Source organism: Capra hircus, chromosome 5, assembly GCF_001704415.2.
Source record: "Capra hircus breed San Clemente chromosome 5, ASM170441v1, whole genome shotgun sequence".
Lineage (NCBI taxonomy): Eukaryota > Metazoa > Chordata > Mammalia > Artiodactyla > Bovidae > Capra > Capra hircus.
Window position 1 is genome coordinate 118463861 of NC_030812.1, and position 20019 is coordinate 118483879.

The 20019-nt window shown below is 49.0% G+C and overlaps 1 protein-coding gene across 1 annotated transcript in view; it reads left to right on the top strand.

Annotated features, from left to right (window-relative positions):
* The window catches only part of MOV10L1 (Mov10 RISC complex RNA helicase like 1), a 61743-nt gene that overhangs the window by 27478 nt on the left and 14246 nt on the right, over positions 1-20019 (top strand). The window contains exons 10-15 of the mRNA XM_018049080.1: positions 1191-1305; positions 4808-4985; positions 5256-5326; positions 6929-7020; positions 19075-19133; positions 19564-19661. Of these exons, the coding sequence (XP_017904569.1) occupies positions 1191-1305; positions 4808-4985; positions 5256-5326; positions 6929-7020; positions 19075-19133; positions 19564-19661 (613 nt within the window). The remainder of the gene's footprint in view (positions 1-1190; positions 1306-4807; positions 4986-5255; positions 5327-6928; positions 7021-19074; positions 19134-19563; positions 19662-20019) is intronic.

Consider the following 20019-nt stretch of genomic DNA (forward strand, 5'->3'; position numbering starts at 1 on the left):
GGGTGTGCATACCCTTCTCCAGGGGATCTTCCTGACCCAGGGACTGACCCCACGTCTCTATGTCTCCTGCATTGGCAGGCGAGTTCTTCACCGCTAGTGCCAACTGGGAAGCCCAGTAAATAAGGGACACACAAAAGATGTCTAGTATGAAGTCAAGCATGATAATTATGAGGCAAGGGGAGTGACAATGCGGGGCTCTTTGCATGTGTTTGTACTTAAGCAGCTTAAATAACCATAGATGGATGGACGGATTGATGGGTGGATGGATGGAAGGTGGAAATGGATGGATGGAGGCTGGCTGGGTGGAGAGGTGGGTGGATGGATGGGAGGGATAGATGGATGTGTGGATAGATGCGTGGGTGGATGGATAGGTAGCTATCCCCAGTGGGGGGAGTGTAGTCAGTAACAATGTAATAATATTTTTGCAGAAGGACACATCTTAACTATGCTATGATCATCCTTTTTGAAATGTACAGAAAAATCAAATCACTCTGTTGCTTAATAGGAACTAATAGTGTTGTAGGTCAGTTATACATCAAAAACAAAGTCAGAAAAGGAGATCAGATCTGTGGTCACCAGTTTGGTTTAGGGGAGGGAAGTTGAATGAAGGAGGTCGGAGGTGCAGACTGCTGTTAACCAGATGAGTAGGTCCTGGGCATGCAGCATACAGCGTGACAGATGGGGTCAGCACTGCTGCTGTGCTCACACGAAGGGCGTTAACAGTAAGGCCTGGGGGTTGTCATCACGGAAGAAATGCTGTTTCCTGTTTCTTCACCTCTGCGTTTGCATGAGACGGTGAGTGGTCACTGTTTCCTGGCGCGTGTGAGTCAGGTCATCACACTGCAGGCCTTCAGTGTCCTCAGTGCGCCTGTCAGCGTCTCCATGGAGCTGGAAGGAAAAGGACAGTTGGGCTCATTGGAAGCTTAGAGACAGTGTCTCTGAATTCCCTGGTTCCTGGAGGCGCCTGGGCATTGGGCCTGTTCTGTTGCAGGCAGAGCAGCTCTGCTCCTGCTTACAGGAGAACAGGCCTGGAGAGCGGGTCCCGAAGCGGAGTGACACTTTACCAACTGAGGACTGAGGCCAGAGCCCAGCTATCAGTGGGTTTTGGTGAGGATGTCTAACTAAAGACATCTGGTAGAAAGTGCCTTGTGAGGACGGATTGTTTTTGACTTGAGACTCTCTTTCGTAAGGAACTCGCGACGCCAACTTCCCAGCTTCCTCCCGCAGTACCCGATACCAGACAGGCTTAAAAAGTGTGTGGAACAGAAAATCGACATCCTGACCTTCCAGCCGCTGCTTGCGGAGGTAAGGAGCATGTCTTATGCGAAGCACTGACTCTCCTCCACACTCACGCTGTTTTCTGACAAGCTCAGGATGAACCCTTGTCGAATTCAGAGGTCATGTGGGCTGGTTTTCACACCAGGAGCTGGGAGTGTCAGAATATTGAGCGTGGAGACCATCGCTGGGTCCCTCTGGAGACATCCATCCTCACGGTCTTACGGACTTACATGCACCAGGGCTCTGGGAATGCCCTCTCCCCACCTGGCCTTTCTCCTGTGTGGCTGAGCCTTAGCAGCTCTCCACTCCTGCCGGAGCTCTGAGCACTAGGAAGGCCTGCAGCCGCGCAGAGCAGCGAGGAGGGGAGGGGGCAGCCCCCCAACCCCGAGCCTCGGGCCTCCCCTGCCAGGACGGCCCCTCCTCACCTTCGCAGTGCTGTGTGTGCTCGGGCTTCCTCACGCCTGCTGGAGGAGGCCTGCTCCCAGCCTGTGTGCTGTGACGGGTGGAGAAGGGCTGGGAGGCCGAGGGCAGGGCAGTGCTGAGTGAGCCCCGGCAGGGCTGGAGCCTGTGTGTGTGCAGGGAGAGCAGAGATGTCTGCCGCGCTGGCAGGGAGGAGGGGAGCGCGGCCCTGTCTGCAGGAGGCGTCTTCCCAAGAACCTGGGGGTCTGTTGGCTGAGGAGAGGGTGAGTGGAGTGAGGCCTGGCCCGTGTGTTGATTCGGGGCAAGGGGCGAGGACAGGCTGCAGGGCCATGTGTCAAAGGAGAGCTTGAGCCCATGGCTGTGTGGCAGCTAGGAGCATGCGTGACACTGGGGCAGACAGACAGGCGGACGGAGCCTCTGTCTGCTGGGCCCTGTGTCCTCCTGCAGTGAGGGTGCCGCAAGGGTACCGGCAGCAGACAGCACCTGAGGCGGGCGGACCACAGGGAGGGAACAGCACCCACGGGCGAGGCCGTGGGTGGCTGCAGTGACGCCTGTCGGCCTGAGCTGAGGCCGGAGCAGCAAACCAGCCCTAAAGTAGCTCAAAGCAAACCTGGGGCTGAGAAGCGGATCCCAGGGCGGTGTTCGTACAGCGTCCAGGACTGTCCTGTGGGCCTCCTGTGACCTGGCCTGGGCGCCAGAACAGGACCTCCTCAGGAGTGCAGTTCCCAGGAGAAAGTGGCTCCTTTCAGCAGTGGTAACGTCACAGAACCGAGATAGTGCCCCTGTCACTCAGCGCGTCTGTGCCCTGTAGCCTCCCCCCACAGTGTGGCCCCTCCTGGGGCGCCTCCTGTCTCCTTGCCCTGTCTGGGAGGGGCCCTCTGGGCCAGGAGGCCCTGCTTTCCTTCCCACCTTTATTCTTTTGCATGGAGCCTGTATTTCCCCTCACCCCCTTTCAGGGTTTTCACTGGTTTTAAGGCTTTTAGTTCTCAGTGTGCCTTGCTGTAAGTTCTTCGCATGTCTTGGCTTGGGTTCTTGAGCTTATTGGATAACCTGAACTTGGAGTTCTCAGATTCCAAGGTTCTTGGCCATTCTGGCTTCATGTGTTCCTTCTGCCCTGCTCGCCAGGCTCCTGGGACGGGCACATGCGGCCACATGAGCTAGCCCAAGCTGCTGGCTGCTCCTTCGCCTCTCTCTGTCTTTCCCCTCTGGGCTGCATTCTGAGTAGTTGCTGTGGCTGTCTTCAAGCTCACTGGTGTTTCTTCTGCAGCATGTAACCTCTCCAGACACTGCAGTCATGGCCTCCACAGGTTCAGCGAGGGTCTTTTACATCTTCTGTATCTCTACTTAATGGGCTTCCCTGGGGCTCAGGTGGTAAAGAATCTACCCGCAATGCAGGAGGAGAATACAGGAAACTCAGGTTGGATCCCTGGGTGCAGAAGATCCCCTGGAGAAGGGAACGGCAGCCCACTCCAGTATCCTTGCCTGGAGAATCCCATGGACAGAGGAGCCTAGTGGCCTACAGTCCATGGGGTTGCATAGAGTAGGACATGACTGAGTGACTAACATTTTCACTTTAACTTCTCTACTTAACATGCTTCGTCTTTCCTCAACTTTCTTTTCACTTCCGTCTTTTCCCTCCACGTTTTGAACGTATAGTTAAATATACAAAGCATATAAATATGTAAAAGAGCTGTGTTATGACCCTGTGCACTGACTCTGTCCCAGGGCTGGCTGGCTGGCTGGCTGGCTGGCTTCCCTTTGCACCTTTTATTTTGTATTGGAGTCTAGCTGATCAGCGGCGCTGTGATCGCTCCAGGTGAACATTGAAGGGACTCAGCCACGCGTATACATGGATCCATTCTCCCCCAGACTCCCCTCCCGTCCTGGGCCTCGAGCAGAGTCCCTGCGCTCTACAGCAGGTCCTTGTTGGTTATCCCACTTAGAGCAGTGTGTACATGCCCCTCCCAAGCACTCTAACTATCCCTCCCCCCCCACCCCCCCCCCCCCCCGCCCCGTTCTTCCTGCTGGTAACCATAAGTTCCTTCTCTAAATCTGTCAGTCTCTTTCTGTTTTGTAAATAAGTTCATTTGTGTCCTTTCTTTTTAGATTTAGCATATAAGGGCTATTTCTCCTTCTCTGTCTGACTTACTCCCAGGGGTCATTTTTATTGTTCTGTGGATAGGTTTTTCTCCTGGTTACAGATTGTGGCTTCTGCTTATTGCTGTGCCTGGTCATCTTTGTTTGGATGCTAAACAAACATTCTGCATTCTACTTTGTTGGTACTTCTATTCCTGGAAGTAGCTTTGAACTTTGTTCTGGGATGCAGTTGGGTTAGCTGGGAGCGGTTGGGTACTTTCAGCCTTCTTTTATTGAAGCCTGGCTAGTCAGCTCCGTTGAAGCCTCGTTAGAGCAGAGTGGTTTTTACTTAGGGCTGTTCCCTTCTGAGTCCCGCACCCAGTGCCCCTGTATCTCAGGCCTTTCTGTTTAGGCTAGGAGGCCCGCAGCACCTCAGCCCTGTGTGAGCTCTGGGAATTGTTCTTTTCAACCCAGTGGCGCTCAGCAGGCGAACTTTCCCCCAAGAGACACTTTAGGTTGTCACGACTGAGCATGCCCGCAGCCTCCAGTGGGTGGAGGCCAGAGATGCTACTCACTGCCGTGCCCTGCGCAGCTCAGCCCTGCTGCACAGGCCAGCCGCCCTGGTGTCAGCCGTGCGGAGGCTGAGGAGCCCCTCACCGCTCCCGCCCCACGTGTCTGTCCCGTCTGGCATAGCTTCTCACACTCATGTGCTCACGGGCCCCTGGGAAGCTCCGGGTCACTGCGCTGCACCTGTTCCCTGGCATTCAGCCTCCTGGGACCCGCAGCCCCACCCCCTCAGCACAGAGACGGCAAGGCTGCCTGGGCTCACTCTGTGCTGAGTCTGGCAGCTCTGTGTGGGTAGGAGCGGGGTGGTTGTGGGGCTCACTCAGATGACTCCCTGTCTCAAGGCTGCCGCCCTGCACTTGCCGGTCACCAGCGTTTGAAGCCTGGCTAGTCAGCTCCGTTGGCTTCCTGACATGGATATGTGTGGAGTGTTGCTCTGCTTTCACTAACAGGCTGCCTTGTTTTCCAGCTTTTAAACATGTCAAACTACAAGGAGAAGTTTTCAACTTTGCTCTGGCTGGAGGAGATTCATGCAGAAATAGAACTGAAGGAGTATAATATGAGTGGGGTCACTTTGAAAAGAAACGGGGATCTGCTAGTTCTGGAGGTCCCAGGATTGGCTGAAAGTAGGCCTTCTCTGTATGCAGGTGGGTTGTTACGTGTCGCGTTTTCCTCGGTGGACTGGCAGACATTGAACACAGTCACGGAATAGAATATTTTAACTGGCAGCGCTGTCGTCACACGAGTTGCCTTTGCTTTGGGTATCTCTCTCAGCACATTGACGTGATTTTAAGCCATTGACCGCATAATGTTTTTTCGCTTATTCCACTTCTTCAGAGTGTTTTATTTTATAGTATAGCAGCAGCAAAGTTTATTGAGTTTGTAGTTTTATATGTGGCAATGTGTTTTTTAACTAGGTGATAAACTGATTTTAAAAACCCAAGAGTACAACGGACACGTGATTGAATACATCGGCTACGTGATTGAGGTGAGAGGCCGCTGTTAGTCAGTCCATGTGGGGCCGGCCCAGCAGACCACTCACAGAGGTGACCCACCTGCCTCGGGGATGGAGGGGCAGGTCCCTTGGGTGTTGACGGCATTTTAGAAAATCAGGGATCAAGTGAATATTTAAGTAAGTGTGATGCATAAAGAGAATTTTGTAACTGAAGAAATCCTATCACTTTCAGCCATGAACAGCATGCTCACCTGTTATCACGTGGATATCAGGGTATCACATGGGTATCACACGGAAGGGTTGCGTTTACTCAGATTTGAGTGTTCTGAATGTGTCCCAGAGGGTAGACTGGTCATGCCCCTAGGGGCCATTCTGTGGACTAAGCCCTCAGCAGAAGCAGGGCGAGAGATGTCAGGGGTGAGACCCCCCGACCCTGCCCCTGGGCTGGTTGGGGGAACGACCAGCACCACGAGCTGGAGAGCCCAGAGCTGAAGCTGCAAGCGCCGCCTCAGGGTGTGAGGGCGCCCCTGCTGACCCTCCTGCAGGATCGTCCATGGAGCCGCCGCTCCTGAGCGCTGGGCTGCCAGGTGAAGCTAGGGCTGTCTTGGGTCTCAGTCCATTGCTTCGCTCAGTTCTCTGGAACTCCTTGGCTGGCACCATGGCCTGGGTACCTTGAAGGCACCGAGGCCCTCGAGGGCCCCCAGATGGTGTGGCAGGTGGCATGGTGCTTCTGGGAACCTCCTTGGACTGCGCTGGCACTGGCCTCCCCTGGCTGCCGCCTCAAGAGGGCCTGCCCGTCCGGGGGAGCACGCGGAGCACTTCCGCCTTCTCCCTGACTCTAGCTCTGGAAGCCCGCCCTGTTGTGTCCCCTCGTGCTCTCCTGCGCTTGCTTGCCTTGGTCTCCCAGGTTTGTTCATGGCTTTGAAGTTTGCGTGAACGGCAGCATCAGTGCATGATGCCCTGGGGGCCTTGATCTGTTGATGACTGTGCAGGTCGACCCTCGCTGTTTGTGGCTTGATTCCTTGTCTGCTTGGTGGTCTTTGGTTACAGATTTATTTTCATTTGTCTTAACCTGTGGGGAAACTAGGGACCTGTGCCTGCGTTTGCTTCTGCCAATAGCAGGGGCAGAGTTGGCCTCATGTCACAGCCCCCAGCTCTTGGGAGAGACCCCACTGCCCGCTGCTCCTGTCCTCTCAGCTCCTCCTCAGCTCGGGATTTTCCATCCTGCTCATCTCGGATTGTTATGTAGGATTTAGCTTTGGCTGATGGTCCCTGAATGGTTCCTTGTCCTGCTGGAAGGGGGTTTTGGAATGTTGTCCATGAGGCATTTTTGTGGTCAGCACACCCTGCTGTTAGTGGTCACCCACTGTCTGCTTTGGAGGTGGCAGCCTGCCCCCAGCATGCGCTGTCTGAGCCCCGAGGAGAGTGCGGAGGGGGAGGAGGTGGCAGCTGTGCTAGTGCGGCTGGGGGGGCGGCAGCATGCTGAAGCAGGCTTTCCAATATTTTTGCACACATTTCAGATACCAGATTTTAGCTCTGATCTACAGGATGGATTTTGATGATGAGTTGTGACTATGAGTAGAGGATTGTCTAAAGCAAACATAAAGATGAGAAGTAAAATATTTTTCTTTTTAGATACATGAAGAAGATGTAACTCTTAAACTTAATCCAGAATTTGAACAAGCGTATAACTCTGAACCTATGGATGTGGAATTTACATACAACAGGTAATGCTTCAGGGACTCTCCCTGCTGGGCGGGGCGCTTCTCCCCTTCGCTCGACCCCTTGACGCCTCAGTGCGGTATGCGTGCTGCAGGTGGTGCTCCCGCCCATCTGTATGGTCACAGCTTGGTCAGTGCACGTTTGTAACAGACCGAGCTGCAAACATTTGCACATCCGTTCCTTCTTGGACCTGAAGGGAGAATCCGCACTCTCGGTCACCACCGCCGCTGCTCCCTCTCACCCCTCATCAACGTGTCACAAGCCACCTCTTCCCTTCCTCCACCAAGCCCCCACTGTTAGCTGGGATTTTGTGTTTCTCTTCGCTTTCTAAAAGAATAGTCTGTATCTGTGCACACGCGCACGCACACGCGCACAGGAAAGTGTGTGTGTTGCCTGTAGCTGCTCTGCACTCGCAGCCTGTGGCCTCTGGAGCTGTGTGTGCACTAACGTGAGCTTCACACGCCAGGTTTTTGGCATGCTCGTGCCCCCGTGTGCTCTGCCCCGTCTGTGTGCCAGCTGCGCTGCTGTGGATGCCCACTCTCTCCTCATGCACACACACTCCCCCAGGTTTCCTTGGCTGCGCACTTAGGATGGGGGTCGCAGTTGGGGGCTGTTCATGTTCCAGTGCTACACGTGCTGGGAGAAGCGACCCCCAAGCTCACCCTCCTGAAACCTGGTTTTGGGAAACATCTGAATTGGTGCCAGCCTTGTAGGTGTCTGCTGTTTCCTCTATGGTCGTGAGGTATGTTTCTCTGATGATGTCTGAGGTTAGGGATCTCCCTATTTGTTGGCCATAAGGTTCTTCCATCTGTTAAACGCTTGCTCATGTCTTTTATTGAGTAATTTGATTTCTATTGTTTGTAGGAGTTCTCTCTGTATTTTTTGTACAGACCTTCTTAGATTCATGCATTACGGATAACTTCTGTGAGTTTGTTACTTGATTTCTCACCTCTTTAAGTGTCTTTTGAGTAGTAAGAGGTGGTAGCTTTTATAGTGGAATGTACCCGAGCTTTTGTACACGAGTGCTTCTCATGTCTGGTCTTCCCTGGTGGCTCAGTTGTAAAGAGTCTGCCCGCAAATGGAGAAGATGTAGGTTCGATCTTTGGGTCGGGAAGATCCCCTGGAGAAGGGAATGGAAACCCACTCCAGTATTGTTGCCTGGGAGATTTCATGGACAGAGAAGCCTGGCAGGCTGCAGTCCACGGGGTCACAGAGTCAGACAAGGCTGTGCGGCTGAGCACGCTCGCATGCTTTTCACATCTGATGGAAGAGCTCTTGGTGTTTGGAATGCAGCCAGAGGGAAACGTCTTGAGGCTGAACGGGTGGTGCAGCTGTGGAGTCGGCCTCTTGAGGGGTGCTTGCCTACGAAAGCGGAACAGACAGGACAGACAGGCCGGTGAGCGAGGAGGCGCCCGAGGCGCAGGGTCCTCCCTTGCTTGTGTGCTGACCAGGAGCACGAGAGACTCCTGGGGACGCGGCTTTGGACGCGGTCTGGAGGCCATGGTCCCTGGGGCAGGGGCACATCCTCCTTGGTGCCGAGCTGGTACAGCGGGCGGAATGCTGGTGAATGGGGGTATCTGAGGGCTTGTTGCTCTGACACAGGAGGTGGGATGCTCACAGAGGAAGGAGAGGATGTGGATCTGAGTGAGGGGCAGGCTGGGGGGCAGAGGCAACATAGCTGCAGCTGGTGTAGGAGGAAGCCGACTGGCGGACACAGACGGGAGGGTGGGTGGGAGTGCTGTCGGATCTGAGCCCAGGAAAGAGAGGGAGCAGGAAGAGGCTCAGGACCCTGGGCAGCTTCTTGACTCAGGATCGTCCAGGTGGGGCGCGAAGTGGGCTGGGCGGCCACCATAAGTGAGTGAGAAAGCCTGGGGGCACTTCTCCGCACAGAGGTTCTGCTCGCGCCGGATAAGTTTTTGTTTCCTTTTTTTTTGTTGTTCTTTTTTCTCCCTTTTTTATTCTTTTATCTATTTTCTTTTGGTTTATTTCTGTTTTTTTCCTCCCAAATAATTTTTTGATGGTTTACATTACGTTACTGCCCCAAAGAAGAGCAATATCAAAGAATGTTTAAACTACTGTACAGTTGCACTCATTTCACAAAATCCTTCAATCTAGGCTTCAGCAGTACATGAACCGACAACTTCCAAGATGTACAAGCTGGGTTTCAGAGAGGCAAAGGAAACAGAGATCAAATTGCAGATATTTGTTGGATCCTGGAGAAAGCAAGGGAGTTGAAGAAAAACATCTGTTTCTTTGACTACACTAAAACCTTTGACTCTGTGGATTATAACAAACTGGAATATTCCCAAAGAGACAGGAATACCAGACCACCTTACCTGTCTCCTGAAAAACCTCTGTGCAGGTCAAAAAGCAACAGTTAGAACCAGACATGAAACAATGGACTAGTTCAAAATTGAGAAAGGAGTACGTGAAGGCTATATATTGTCACCCTGCTTGTCTAACGTGTATAAAGAGTACGTCATGCGAAATGCAGAACTGGAAGAAGCACAAGCTGGAATCAAGATTGCCTGCAGAGATACCAACAGCCTAGATATGCAGATGATAGCACTCTGATGGCCGAGAATAAAGAGGAACTAAAGAGCCTCTTGATGAGTGTGAATGAGGAGAGTGAAAAAACTGGCTTAAAACTCAACATTTAAAAAACTAAGATTGTGGCATCCTGTCCCATCACTTCATGGCAAGTTGAGTTCGGCTCAGTCGCTCATTCGTGTCTGACTCTTTGCGACCCCATGGACCGCAGCACGCCAGGCCTCCCTGTCCATCACCAACTCCCAGAGCTTGCTCAAACTCATGTCCATGGAGTCAGTGATGCCATCCAACCATCTCATCCTCTGTCATCCCCTTCTCCTCCTGCCTTCAATCTTTCCCAGCATCAGGCTCTTTTCCAGTGAGTCAGTTCTTCGCATCAGGTGGCCAAAGTACTGGAGCTTCTGCTTCAACATCAGTCCTTCCAATGAATATTCAGGACTGATTTCCTTTGGGATTCACTGGTTTGATCTCCTTGCAGTCCAAGAGACTCTCAAGAATCTTCTCCAACACACAGTTCAAAAGCATTAATTCTTTGGTGCTCAGCTTTCTTTATAGTCCAACTCTCACATCCATACATGACCACTGGAAAAACCATAGCTTTGACTAGATGGACTTGTCGGCAGAGTTAGCATCTCTGCTTTTTAATATGCTGTCTATGTTGGTCTTAACTCTCCTTCCAGGAGTAAGCATCTTTTAATTTCATGGCTGCAATCACCATCTGTAGTGATTTTTGAGCCCCCCAAAATAAAGTCTGTCACTGTTTGCATTGTTTCACCATCTATTTGCCATGAAGTGATGCCGTGATCTTAGTTTTCTGAATGCTGAGTTTTAAGCCAACTTCTTCACTCTCTTTCACTTTCATCAAGAGGCTCTTCAGTTCCTCTTTGCTTTCTGCCATAAGGGTGTGTCATCTGTATATCTGAGGTTATTGATATTTCTCCCAGCAATCTTGATTCCAGCTTGGGTTTCATCGAGCCCAGCGTTTCTCATGATGTACTCTGCAGGTAAGTTAAACAAGCAAAGTGATAATATACAGCCTTGACGTACTCCTTTCCCTATTTTGAACCAGTCTGTTGTTCCATGTCCAGTTCTAACTGTTGCTTCTTAACCTACATGCAGGTTTCTCAGGAGGCAGGTAAGGTCCAGAAAGAATGAAGAGATGCAGCCAGAGCAAAAACAAAGCCCAGTTTGGGATGTGACTGGTGATGGAAGTAAAGTCTGATGCTCTAAAGAACAGTATTGCTTAGGAACCTGGAATGTTAGATCCATGAATCAAGGGAAATTGGAAGTGGTCAAACAGGAGATGGCAAAAGTGAACATTGACATTTTAGGAATCAGTGAACTGAAAAGGACTGGAATGGGCTAATTTAATTCAGATGACCATTATATCTACTACCGTGGGCAAGAATCCCTTAGAAGAAATGGAGTAGCCCTCATAGTCAACAAGAGAGTCTGAAATGCAGTACTTGGGTGCAATCTCAAAAACAACAGAAGGATCTGTGTTCATTTCCAAGGCAAATCATTCAGTATCACAGTAATCCAAGTCTATGCCCCAACCACTAATGCTGAAGAAGCTGAAGTTGAACAGTTCTATGAAGACCTACAAGACTTTCTAGGACTAACACCCCCCAGAAAACGTGCTTTTCATCATAGGGGACTGGAATGCAAAAGTAGGAAGTCAAGAGATACTTGGAGTAACAGGCAAGTTTGGCCTTGGAGTACAAAATGAAGCAGGGCAAAGGCTAACAGAGTTTTGCCAAGAGAATGCACTGGTCATAGCAAACACCCTTTTTCAGTAACACAAGAGAAGACTCTACGCATGGACATCACCAGATGATCAATACCGAAATCAGATTGATTATATTCTTTGCAGCCAAAGATGGAGAAACTCTGTATAGTCAGCAAAAACAAGACCGGAGCTGACTGTGGCTCAGATCATGAATTCCTTATTGCTGACTTCAGACTGAAATTGAGGAAAGTAGGGGAAACCACTAGAACATTCAGGTATGACCTAAATCAATTCCCTTATGATTATACACTGGAGGTGAGAAATACATTCAAGGAATTAGATCTAATAGAGTGCCTGAAGAACTAGGGATGGAGGTTCATGACGTTGTACAGGAGGCAGGGATCAAGACCATCCCCAAGAAAAAGAAATGCAGAAAGGCAAAGTGGTTGTCTGAGGAGGCCTTACAAACAGCTGTGAAAAGAAGAGAAGCTAAAGGCAAAAGAGAAAAGGAAAGGTATAGCCATTTGAATGCAGAGTTCCAAAGAATAGCAAGGAGAGATAAGAAAGCCTTCCTCAGTGATTACTGCACAGAAATACAGGAAAACAATAGAATGGGAAAGACTAGAGATCTCTTCAAGAAAATTAGAGATACCAAGGGAACATTTCATGCAAAGATGGGCTCAATAAAGGACAGAAATGGTAGGGACCTAACAGAAGCAGAAGATATTAAGAAGAGGTGGCAAGAATACACCCAAGAACTATGCAAAAAAGATCTTCATGACCCAGGTAACTACGATGGCGTGATCACTCACCTAGAGCCAGACATCCTGGAATGTGATGGGCCTTAGGAAGCATCACTACGAACAAAGCTAGTGGAGGTGATAGAATTCCAGTTGAGCTATTTCAGATCCTAAAAGATGATGCTGTAAAAGTGCTGCACTCAATATGCCAGCAAATTTGGAAAACCCAGCAGTGGCCACAGGACTGGAAGAGGTCAGTTTTCATTCCAATCCCAAAGAAAGGCAATGCCAAAGAATGTTGTAACTATTGCACAATTGCACTCATCTCACGTGCAAGCAAAGAAATGCTCAAAATTCTCCAAGTGAGGTTTCAATGGTACATGAACTGAGAAATTCCAGATATTCAAGCTGAATTTAGAAAAGGCAGAGGAACCAGAGATCAAATTCCCGATATCCGTTGGATTATGGAAAAAGCAAGTGAGTTCCAGAAAAGCATCTACTTCTGCTTTATTTACTACTCGAAAGCCTTTGACTGTGTGGATTGCAACAAACTGTGGAAAATTCTGAAAGAGATGGGAATATCAGACCACCTTTCCTGTCTCCTAAGAAATCTGAATGCAGGTCAGGAAGCAACAGTTAGAACTGGACATGGAACTGCCGGGGTCCAGCCCCAGGGGATCCAGGGTCATTCGAAGGGGAGACAGAGTAGGCGTCCTAGGAAAAAACGTATTTAATTACAGATATAGGGAGAGATTAGAAGCGGATAGTGTAGTAGGAAATATTAGTGGAGAAAAAGAGGCTGAATAACTTGATTTACGTGGAATACCAGTCACCACCTACGTAGGCCACAGGCGTCTTTCCTTTCTCCCGAAGGAGAGGAGGCACTGAGGCCTCCCTGGTCCGATCTTAGAAGCCCAGGCAGAATTAGCAGGATTGGTGAGTACCCATGTGCTGCTGCTGCTGAGTCACTTCAGTCGTGTCCGACTCCGTGTGACCCCATAGACGGCAGCCCACCAGGCTCCCCCGTCCCTGGCATTCTCCAGGCGAGAACACTGGAGTGGGTTGCCATTTCCTTCTCCAATGTATGAAAGTGAAAAGTGAAAGTGAAGTCGCTCAGTTGTGTCCGACTCTTAGCGACCCCATGGACCGCAGCCCACCAGGCTCCTGCATCCATGGGATTTTCCAGGCAAGAGTACTGGAGTGGGGTGCCATTGTACCAGATGGGAATTCAGCCAGAAGGGGAAAGAACGACACGGGAGAATCAGTCTTTGCAGAAACTGATCCCATTTCTTTATTTTTCAGGTTTGCTTATATACTTTTTGTTATACATAGGGATGACTACAGAGTCACGTGGGGGTCAGCAGACCTGACCCTTGTCACAATCAGGTGATTCATATAAAATTATACAAAGGTCTTATGGGTTTTACATCATCTTCTGGCCATGGCCTGCTGACATTTTATGGCCCTTTCTGATAACGGTCAGTCAACCAGAAAACTTATTTTTTCCAGGGGTGATTTTTAGTTAAACCAAGCGCTACCCTCCAAGTAAAGTTGCATTCCTATAGGGTGAGGGTGTAGTGGGTTACAATCAAGAAAGGAATTTACTCAGTCTAAAGTTTAACATGATTAATCTTAAAGGTTAATACTTATTTCTCCTATATGCTAGTTATATTCATTATAAGGGCAAGGAATATGGAGATTTAGCAGCAAATATTGGCTCAACAAATGAAAACCCTTCACCAGTATTCCCCTTAAGATCTATTTAATCTTAAGATAGTGATAAAGTTACATTTTTACACAGCAAGGACACAGTGATTTATAATAAAGTACAGTGATCTATAACAAAAGAGAAAATCCATTAACTCAAAAAGTCTAGTATTGCTAACATCAAAAACTACTTTATTTCCTTTTCTATATTCCAAATACATTGATTAATATATTCCCAGGTGGTTAACGATATGGAGGCCTGACGGCAATCATTGATTCAACAATGAGAAAAGCCCTATGCTAATTAAGACTTTAAAAATACTCCAAACTCTGTGCTGATTATGGTTGAGAGGTAGTAAACAATCATGTGCTTGGCAGGAGTATAGATAATCCTGTCACACAAGCTAGTTTGCCAGCAGAGAGGTTTGACCTGAGACACCCTTGTCACACCCAGGGCAGGAATTAGCAGTAATTATTGGCACAGTAAATGAAAAACCCTTCACCAATATAATTCCTAATCAACCCACTATAGTATACTAATAATTTTCTAACTTTTCAAAAGAGTCTGTATATAGAAAGTTTAAAGCATCTCGTGCCTCTCATGGTTGGGAGGCCGTAAACAATCACATGCGGCCGGACGAACCCGCTCAGGCAGGCTAGAGAAACTTCAGAGGAGTTTGTAAGTTGAAACACTCTTGTCATGCCCAGGAATTTTTATTAACTGGAGCTGCAAGGTAACTCCTTCTCCAAGAGAAATGGTGATGGGCCCGTAAAGTCAGAGGAGTAGGTGAGAGCATAAGTAAAGTAGGCAGTCTGGTTTCGGGGGTAGATGCTCGGGAACGGGGTTTCCTGAGGCTCGATCCCGCCTTTGCGTATGCTGAAGCCTCCTTCCTCATGACCTTTGCCATGGGCGGAGTTCCTCACAGACTGGTTACAAATAGGAAAAGGGAGTACGTCAAAGCTGAATCTTGTCACCCTGCTTATTTAATTTATATGCTGAGTACATCATGAGAAACGCTGGACTGGATGAAGCACAATCTGGAATCAAGATTGCCAGGAGAAATATCAATAATATCAGATACGCAGATCACGCTACCCTTACGGCAGAAAGCAAAGAGGAACTGAAGAGCCTCTTGATGAAAGTGAAAGAGGAGAGTGAAAAAGTTGGCTTCAATCTCACATTCAGAAAACGATGATCATGGCATCCGGTCCCATCACTTCATGCCAGATTGATGGGGAAACAGTGGAAACAGTAACAGATTTTAGGACAGGGAAGCCTGGCATGCTGCAGTCCATGGGTTTTCAAGGAGTTGGACATCACTTAGCGACTGAACAACAGCAACAAATTAAGTTACTCAAAATCAGATCATTTCACACTTGAGAAAATCTGTATTTCCTACTTGTTTTGAAAAATGAGAATGGACGACACAGCAGTGCAGCAGGTGAGACAGAACCAGGAGGCCAGGCCTCCTGATGCACAGATGGTCCCCCCTTACGCTCCTTTGCAAGCATTTTTCCTCCTTAAAAAAGTAGGTTTCCTGAGATACAGTGGTCATAAAATGCTTTTCCTGTTTGAAGTGTACAGTTTCCTGACTTTGACGTTTGCACACCTGTCGGATCCATCTCGCAGTGAAGACCCCGGTGGGCCTGGCTCCGCAGGAGTTTCCTGCTGCCCTGTCGTGCCTTGTCTGTGCCCCAGTGCCCAGTCTCCAGAGGCTCGTTTTCATTTCATAGAATTTACGTTAATTGGAAACGTACAGGACCTACTCTCTTTTTGCCTGGCATCTTTCACTCAGCTAATTATCTGGAGATTTAGCCTTACTTTTGCATGAATTCATCCCTTTTTATGAGTAATATTCCCTTATAAGATCACACCCTAGCTCACTAATCCAGGCACCTGTGGTTGGACGCTGGCTTGTTTGCTGATCGTGGCCGTCACAGACGGAGCTGCTGTGAGCATCATGCCTGAGGGTCTGTGTGGACAGGCATTTTCCCTTCTCTTGGGTAAGCGCCTGGCAGTGCCACAGCTGTGAACAGTGGCGGGTGTACACTGGGCATCCAGAGACACTGCCAGGCCCTCCTCCAGTGGCTGCACTGCCTGTGTGCCCACCAGCACGTGTGAGGCTCCACCTGCCCCAGAAGCTCGCAGCCCCTGGATGGTTGGTCTTGCCGCTGCTCGTGGTGGTGTGAGCTGTGCAGCTCCTGTGGTCTCAGCGGTCCTTGCTCTGATGACCAGCACTCGCTGGCGTCACTTGGTCTTGGTGAGAGCGCCTGCTCCTGTCTGTGGGTCATAGCCCCCATCGTTTGCTTTCTTTCTGTTCATCTGGAGCATTGCTCTCACGTTGTTAGTGCAGGTCCTCCACGAGGTGTGTTTTGGGTGTCTGCTCAGACTGCGGCTTGTGTTCTCACTGTTTTTAGCAGTGCCTTTTGAGTGACAGAAATTCTTGATTTTGATGATGTTCAGTGTACCAGTTTTTCTTTCATGGGCAATACTTTCGGTGACACGTTTAAGAAGTCTGCCAAACTCAAGGTCATAAGCGTTTTTTCCTGTTTTCTTCTATAATAGAAATTTTACAGCTTGAAGTTTTGTATTTATGATCTATTTCATTTTTACGGATGATGCAAGGTATAGGTTGACCAGGGGCAGAGGGCGTCCAGCTGTCCCAGCACCGTTTATTGAAAAGACAGACTGTCCTTTGTCCAGTGAGTGACCTTTTCACCTCTTTGAAAGCCAGTTGGCCTGTGCCTGTGGATCTGCTCCTAAGCTCTCTGTTCTGCTCCACGGATGCACGTGTCTGTCTCGTAGCCACACCACAGAGTCTCTTCCTGATGCCCTCGTGGCGGGTCAGAGAGTCGAGGCGACAGCCCCCAGTGAGTCCTTCTTGTGCAGAAGGGCACTGTCCTACATGTTGGCATTCCCTGGGGATTTTAGATTCAGCCTGTCCGTTTCTGCAGAGAGCCTGTTGAGGCTCTGGGTCAGGATGGCGTGATGGGCCCTTTCGGCCCACTTCAGGGGCAGCAGGCATCTCACTTCACTTGGAGCAGGGTTGGTCTACAGGACTGAGTTAGTCTCCAGGGCCCAGCAGACTGGCTGAGTCGTACACTTCGTCAGGTCCCCTCCCATTCCCGCTTGTCGCGTGCCCTTTCGGCCTCAGCCCCTTGCTCACGCCTGCTCCTTCCTGCCTGTTGAAGCCTTCTGTTTGAGCAGCTCCCCATGCTCCTTTGTGTCTGCGGTTTGGACTGCCTGACTGCCTGATTGTGATCAGTTTTTGCTCTAATAAACTCTTAAAATTTTTAACACGCCTCAGTGTATCTTTTAACTGTTTTGAATAAATTTCATAAGAGTGAATCTTCACCATCAGTTACTTCCCTTTAAAAAAGTATTTTTACTTATTTTTGGCTGTGCTGGGCCTTTGCTGCTGAGCTCAGGCTTTCTCTGGTTGGGGCGCGTGGGGGCCGCTCTCTGGTTGGGGTGCTGCAGACGCCTCACTGCGGTGGCTTCTCCGTAGAGCACAGGCTCTAGGCTCAAGGGCTCAGTAGTTGTGCATGGACCTAGTTGCCCCACGGCAGGTGGGATCTTCCTGGGCCAGGGATCAAACCAGTGTCCCCTGCATTGCAAGGCAGACTCTTAACCACGGATCCACTTGGGAAGCTGAAAGTTACTAGATTGGTGCAAACATGATTGCAGTTTCAGACTGTGAATTTTAAATCATTATGAAACACAGCTTTATTAGTCGAAATAGGAACCGTTACAATCAATACATGTTTGCCAGCGAGAAATAAGTTTGTTTATTCCTGTAGTGCAAAAATCCGTTCTTCGGGATTTGATGAACTCTTGGAAAGCATTTTCTGCTTCCTCTTGGTTGTGGAAGTGTTTTCCCTGCAAAAAGTTACCAGGATGCTTGAAGAAGACGTAGTTGGTTGGTAAGAGGTCTGGTGAAAATGGCAGATGAGGCAAAACTTCACAGCCCAGTTCCTTCCACTTTCGCAGCATCGGTTGTATGACAGATGAGGGCTTGTCGTGGAGAATTGGGCCCTTTCTGTTGGCCAGTAGCAGCTGCAGGCATTGCAGTTTCTGCTGCATCTCACCCATTTGCTGAGCATACTTCTCAGATGTAGTGGTTTAGCCAGGATTTGGAAAGCTGTAGTGGATCAGACGGGCAGCAGATGACAGAACAGTCACCATGACCTTTCTTGGTGTGAGTTTGGCTTTGGGAATTGCTTTGGAGCTTCTTGGCCCAGCCACTGAGCTGGTCACTGCTGGTTGTCATATAAAATCTACCTTTTGTCACATATCACAGTCTGACCGGGAAATGGTCTGTTGTTGTGTAGAATGATGATTTTTTTTTAAAACTTTTTTTTAAATTTTTATTTATTTATTTGGCTGCTCTGGGTCTTAGTTGTAGCATGTGGGATCTAGCTCTCTGACCAGGGATCGAACCTGGGCCCCCTGCACTGGGAGCTCAGAGTCTTAGCCACTGGACCACCAGGGAATTCCCAGAATGATGATTTTGATTTTCAGTCAGCTCATAAGGCACCCACTTACCAAGTTTTTTCGCCTTTCCAATTTGCTTCGAGTGCTGAACAACCCTAGAATGGTCGCCACTGAGTTCTTTGGCAGCTTCTCATGTAGTTGTAAGAGGATCAGCTTCGGTGATTGTTCTCAGTTGGTCGTTGTCAGCTTCTGGTGGCCAGCCACTGTGCTCCTCGTCTTCAAGGCTCTCATCTCCTTTGTGAAACTTCGTGAACCACGACTGCACTGTACATTCGTTAACATCCCTAGACCAAGTGAGCTGTTGATGTTGTGAGTTATCTCTGCTGCTTTATGACCCATTCTGAACTTGAATAAGAAAGTTGCTCAAATGTGCTTTTTGTCAAACATTATTTCCATAATCTCAAATAAAGAAGTAGTAAGTCAGCAACAAAAAAGACATAAAGCGAGAAATGTTCGTTAAGATGATGTATAACATATCTGCATTTATTTAAGAATGTGTTCCAGAATCAAATGGCAAAGTTCAACAGTGCAAAACCAAAATTACTTTTTCACCAACCTAACACTTTCCTACTGATGCAGCACTGTCACTATCTCTCTGACACTTCACAGGCTCTATTTTCTTTTTTTTCTCCTTGTTCACTTTATACATTAAAGCAGAGATAGTCCCAGAAGGGAACGCATCCCTGCTACCCTGACGCCTTGGAGGTTTTCCTGGTAAACTCTTGGCATGCTGGTGGCGGCCTCATGGCTGGCAGGCTGGTGTGCTGCCCAGCTGGGGCTCTGGGCGCCCGTCTACTGAGGCGCCCGGTGCTGACCCGTGTTGCTTTCTCCTCCGCAGGACCACCAGCAGACGGTGCCACTTTGCACTTGAACAGGTCATCCACTTGGGGGTAAAAGGTACTACTTTTGGGGGAAGATGGTGGTATATCTTCCTGGAGTATTTTAGAAGCTTCCTGTAGAATTTGGTGTAAGTCAGTTTCTTCAGCCGTACATTAGAAGTGAATGGAAATTCTGAGAGCCAGTGTTTTTTCTGTTGGGAGGTTCAGTGTTTTCTGACAATTTCAAGTATGTGGAAATAGCACGCTTAAATTATTAACAATGAAATGATTTTACTCTGCCTTCCCATCTTAATATAACTCGTTTGTGCACTACAAATGAACACGAGCATGGCATGTTTGCAAAGAACGTGCGGTCTGGCGTTACGCTGCGGCTGAGCAGCAGCCCCGGAGCAGGGGGCAGAGGGGCACACAGACGTGCATGTCTTCTCTACTCACCTTTCTCAGCTTCTCAGTAATATCTGCCTTCTCATGCTGTCTTGTTTTAAAAGTGTTGTTTCCAGAAGAGATCATCTTACAGCCTCCCCAGGTGACATGGAATTGGACCCATGCACAAGACACCAAAAGTGACGGACAGTCTACCTCCAAGGTACTGCTTAGATATGTGTAAATAGGTAACAGTTTCCTCTCAGTTTACTGGCGCATCAGAGGAGTATAGTGAGTGTAGTTCACAAATAACCCCACATCGCGATGAAAGTACAGCTAGTCACTGTGTAAAGTCTGTGTGCCTTTACATGCAGGGTAACGACAGCTGCAATATACTAAGTAGGGAAAAGGAAGATAAAGACATATTGTGTGAGCATGTAGTTTTATTTTTTTGTTGGTTCATTTGTTTTTATTTACTCTTTAATTTTTTTTAATTGAAAGCTAATTGCTGTACAGAATTTTGTGGTTTGCTGTCGTTCATAAACAAGAATCAACCGTAGGCACACCCATGTCCCCTCCCT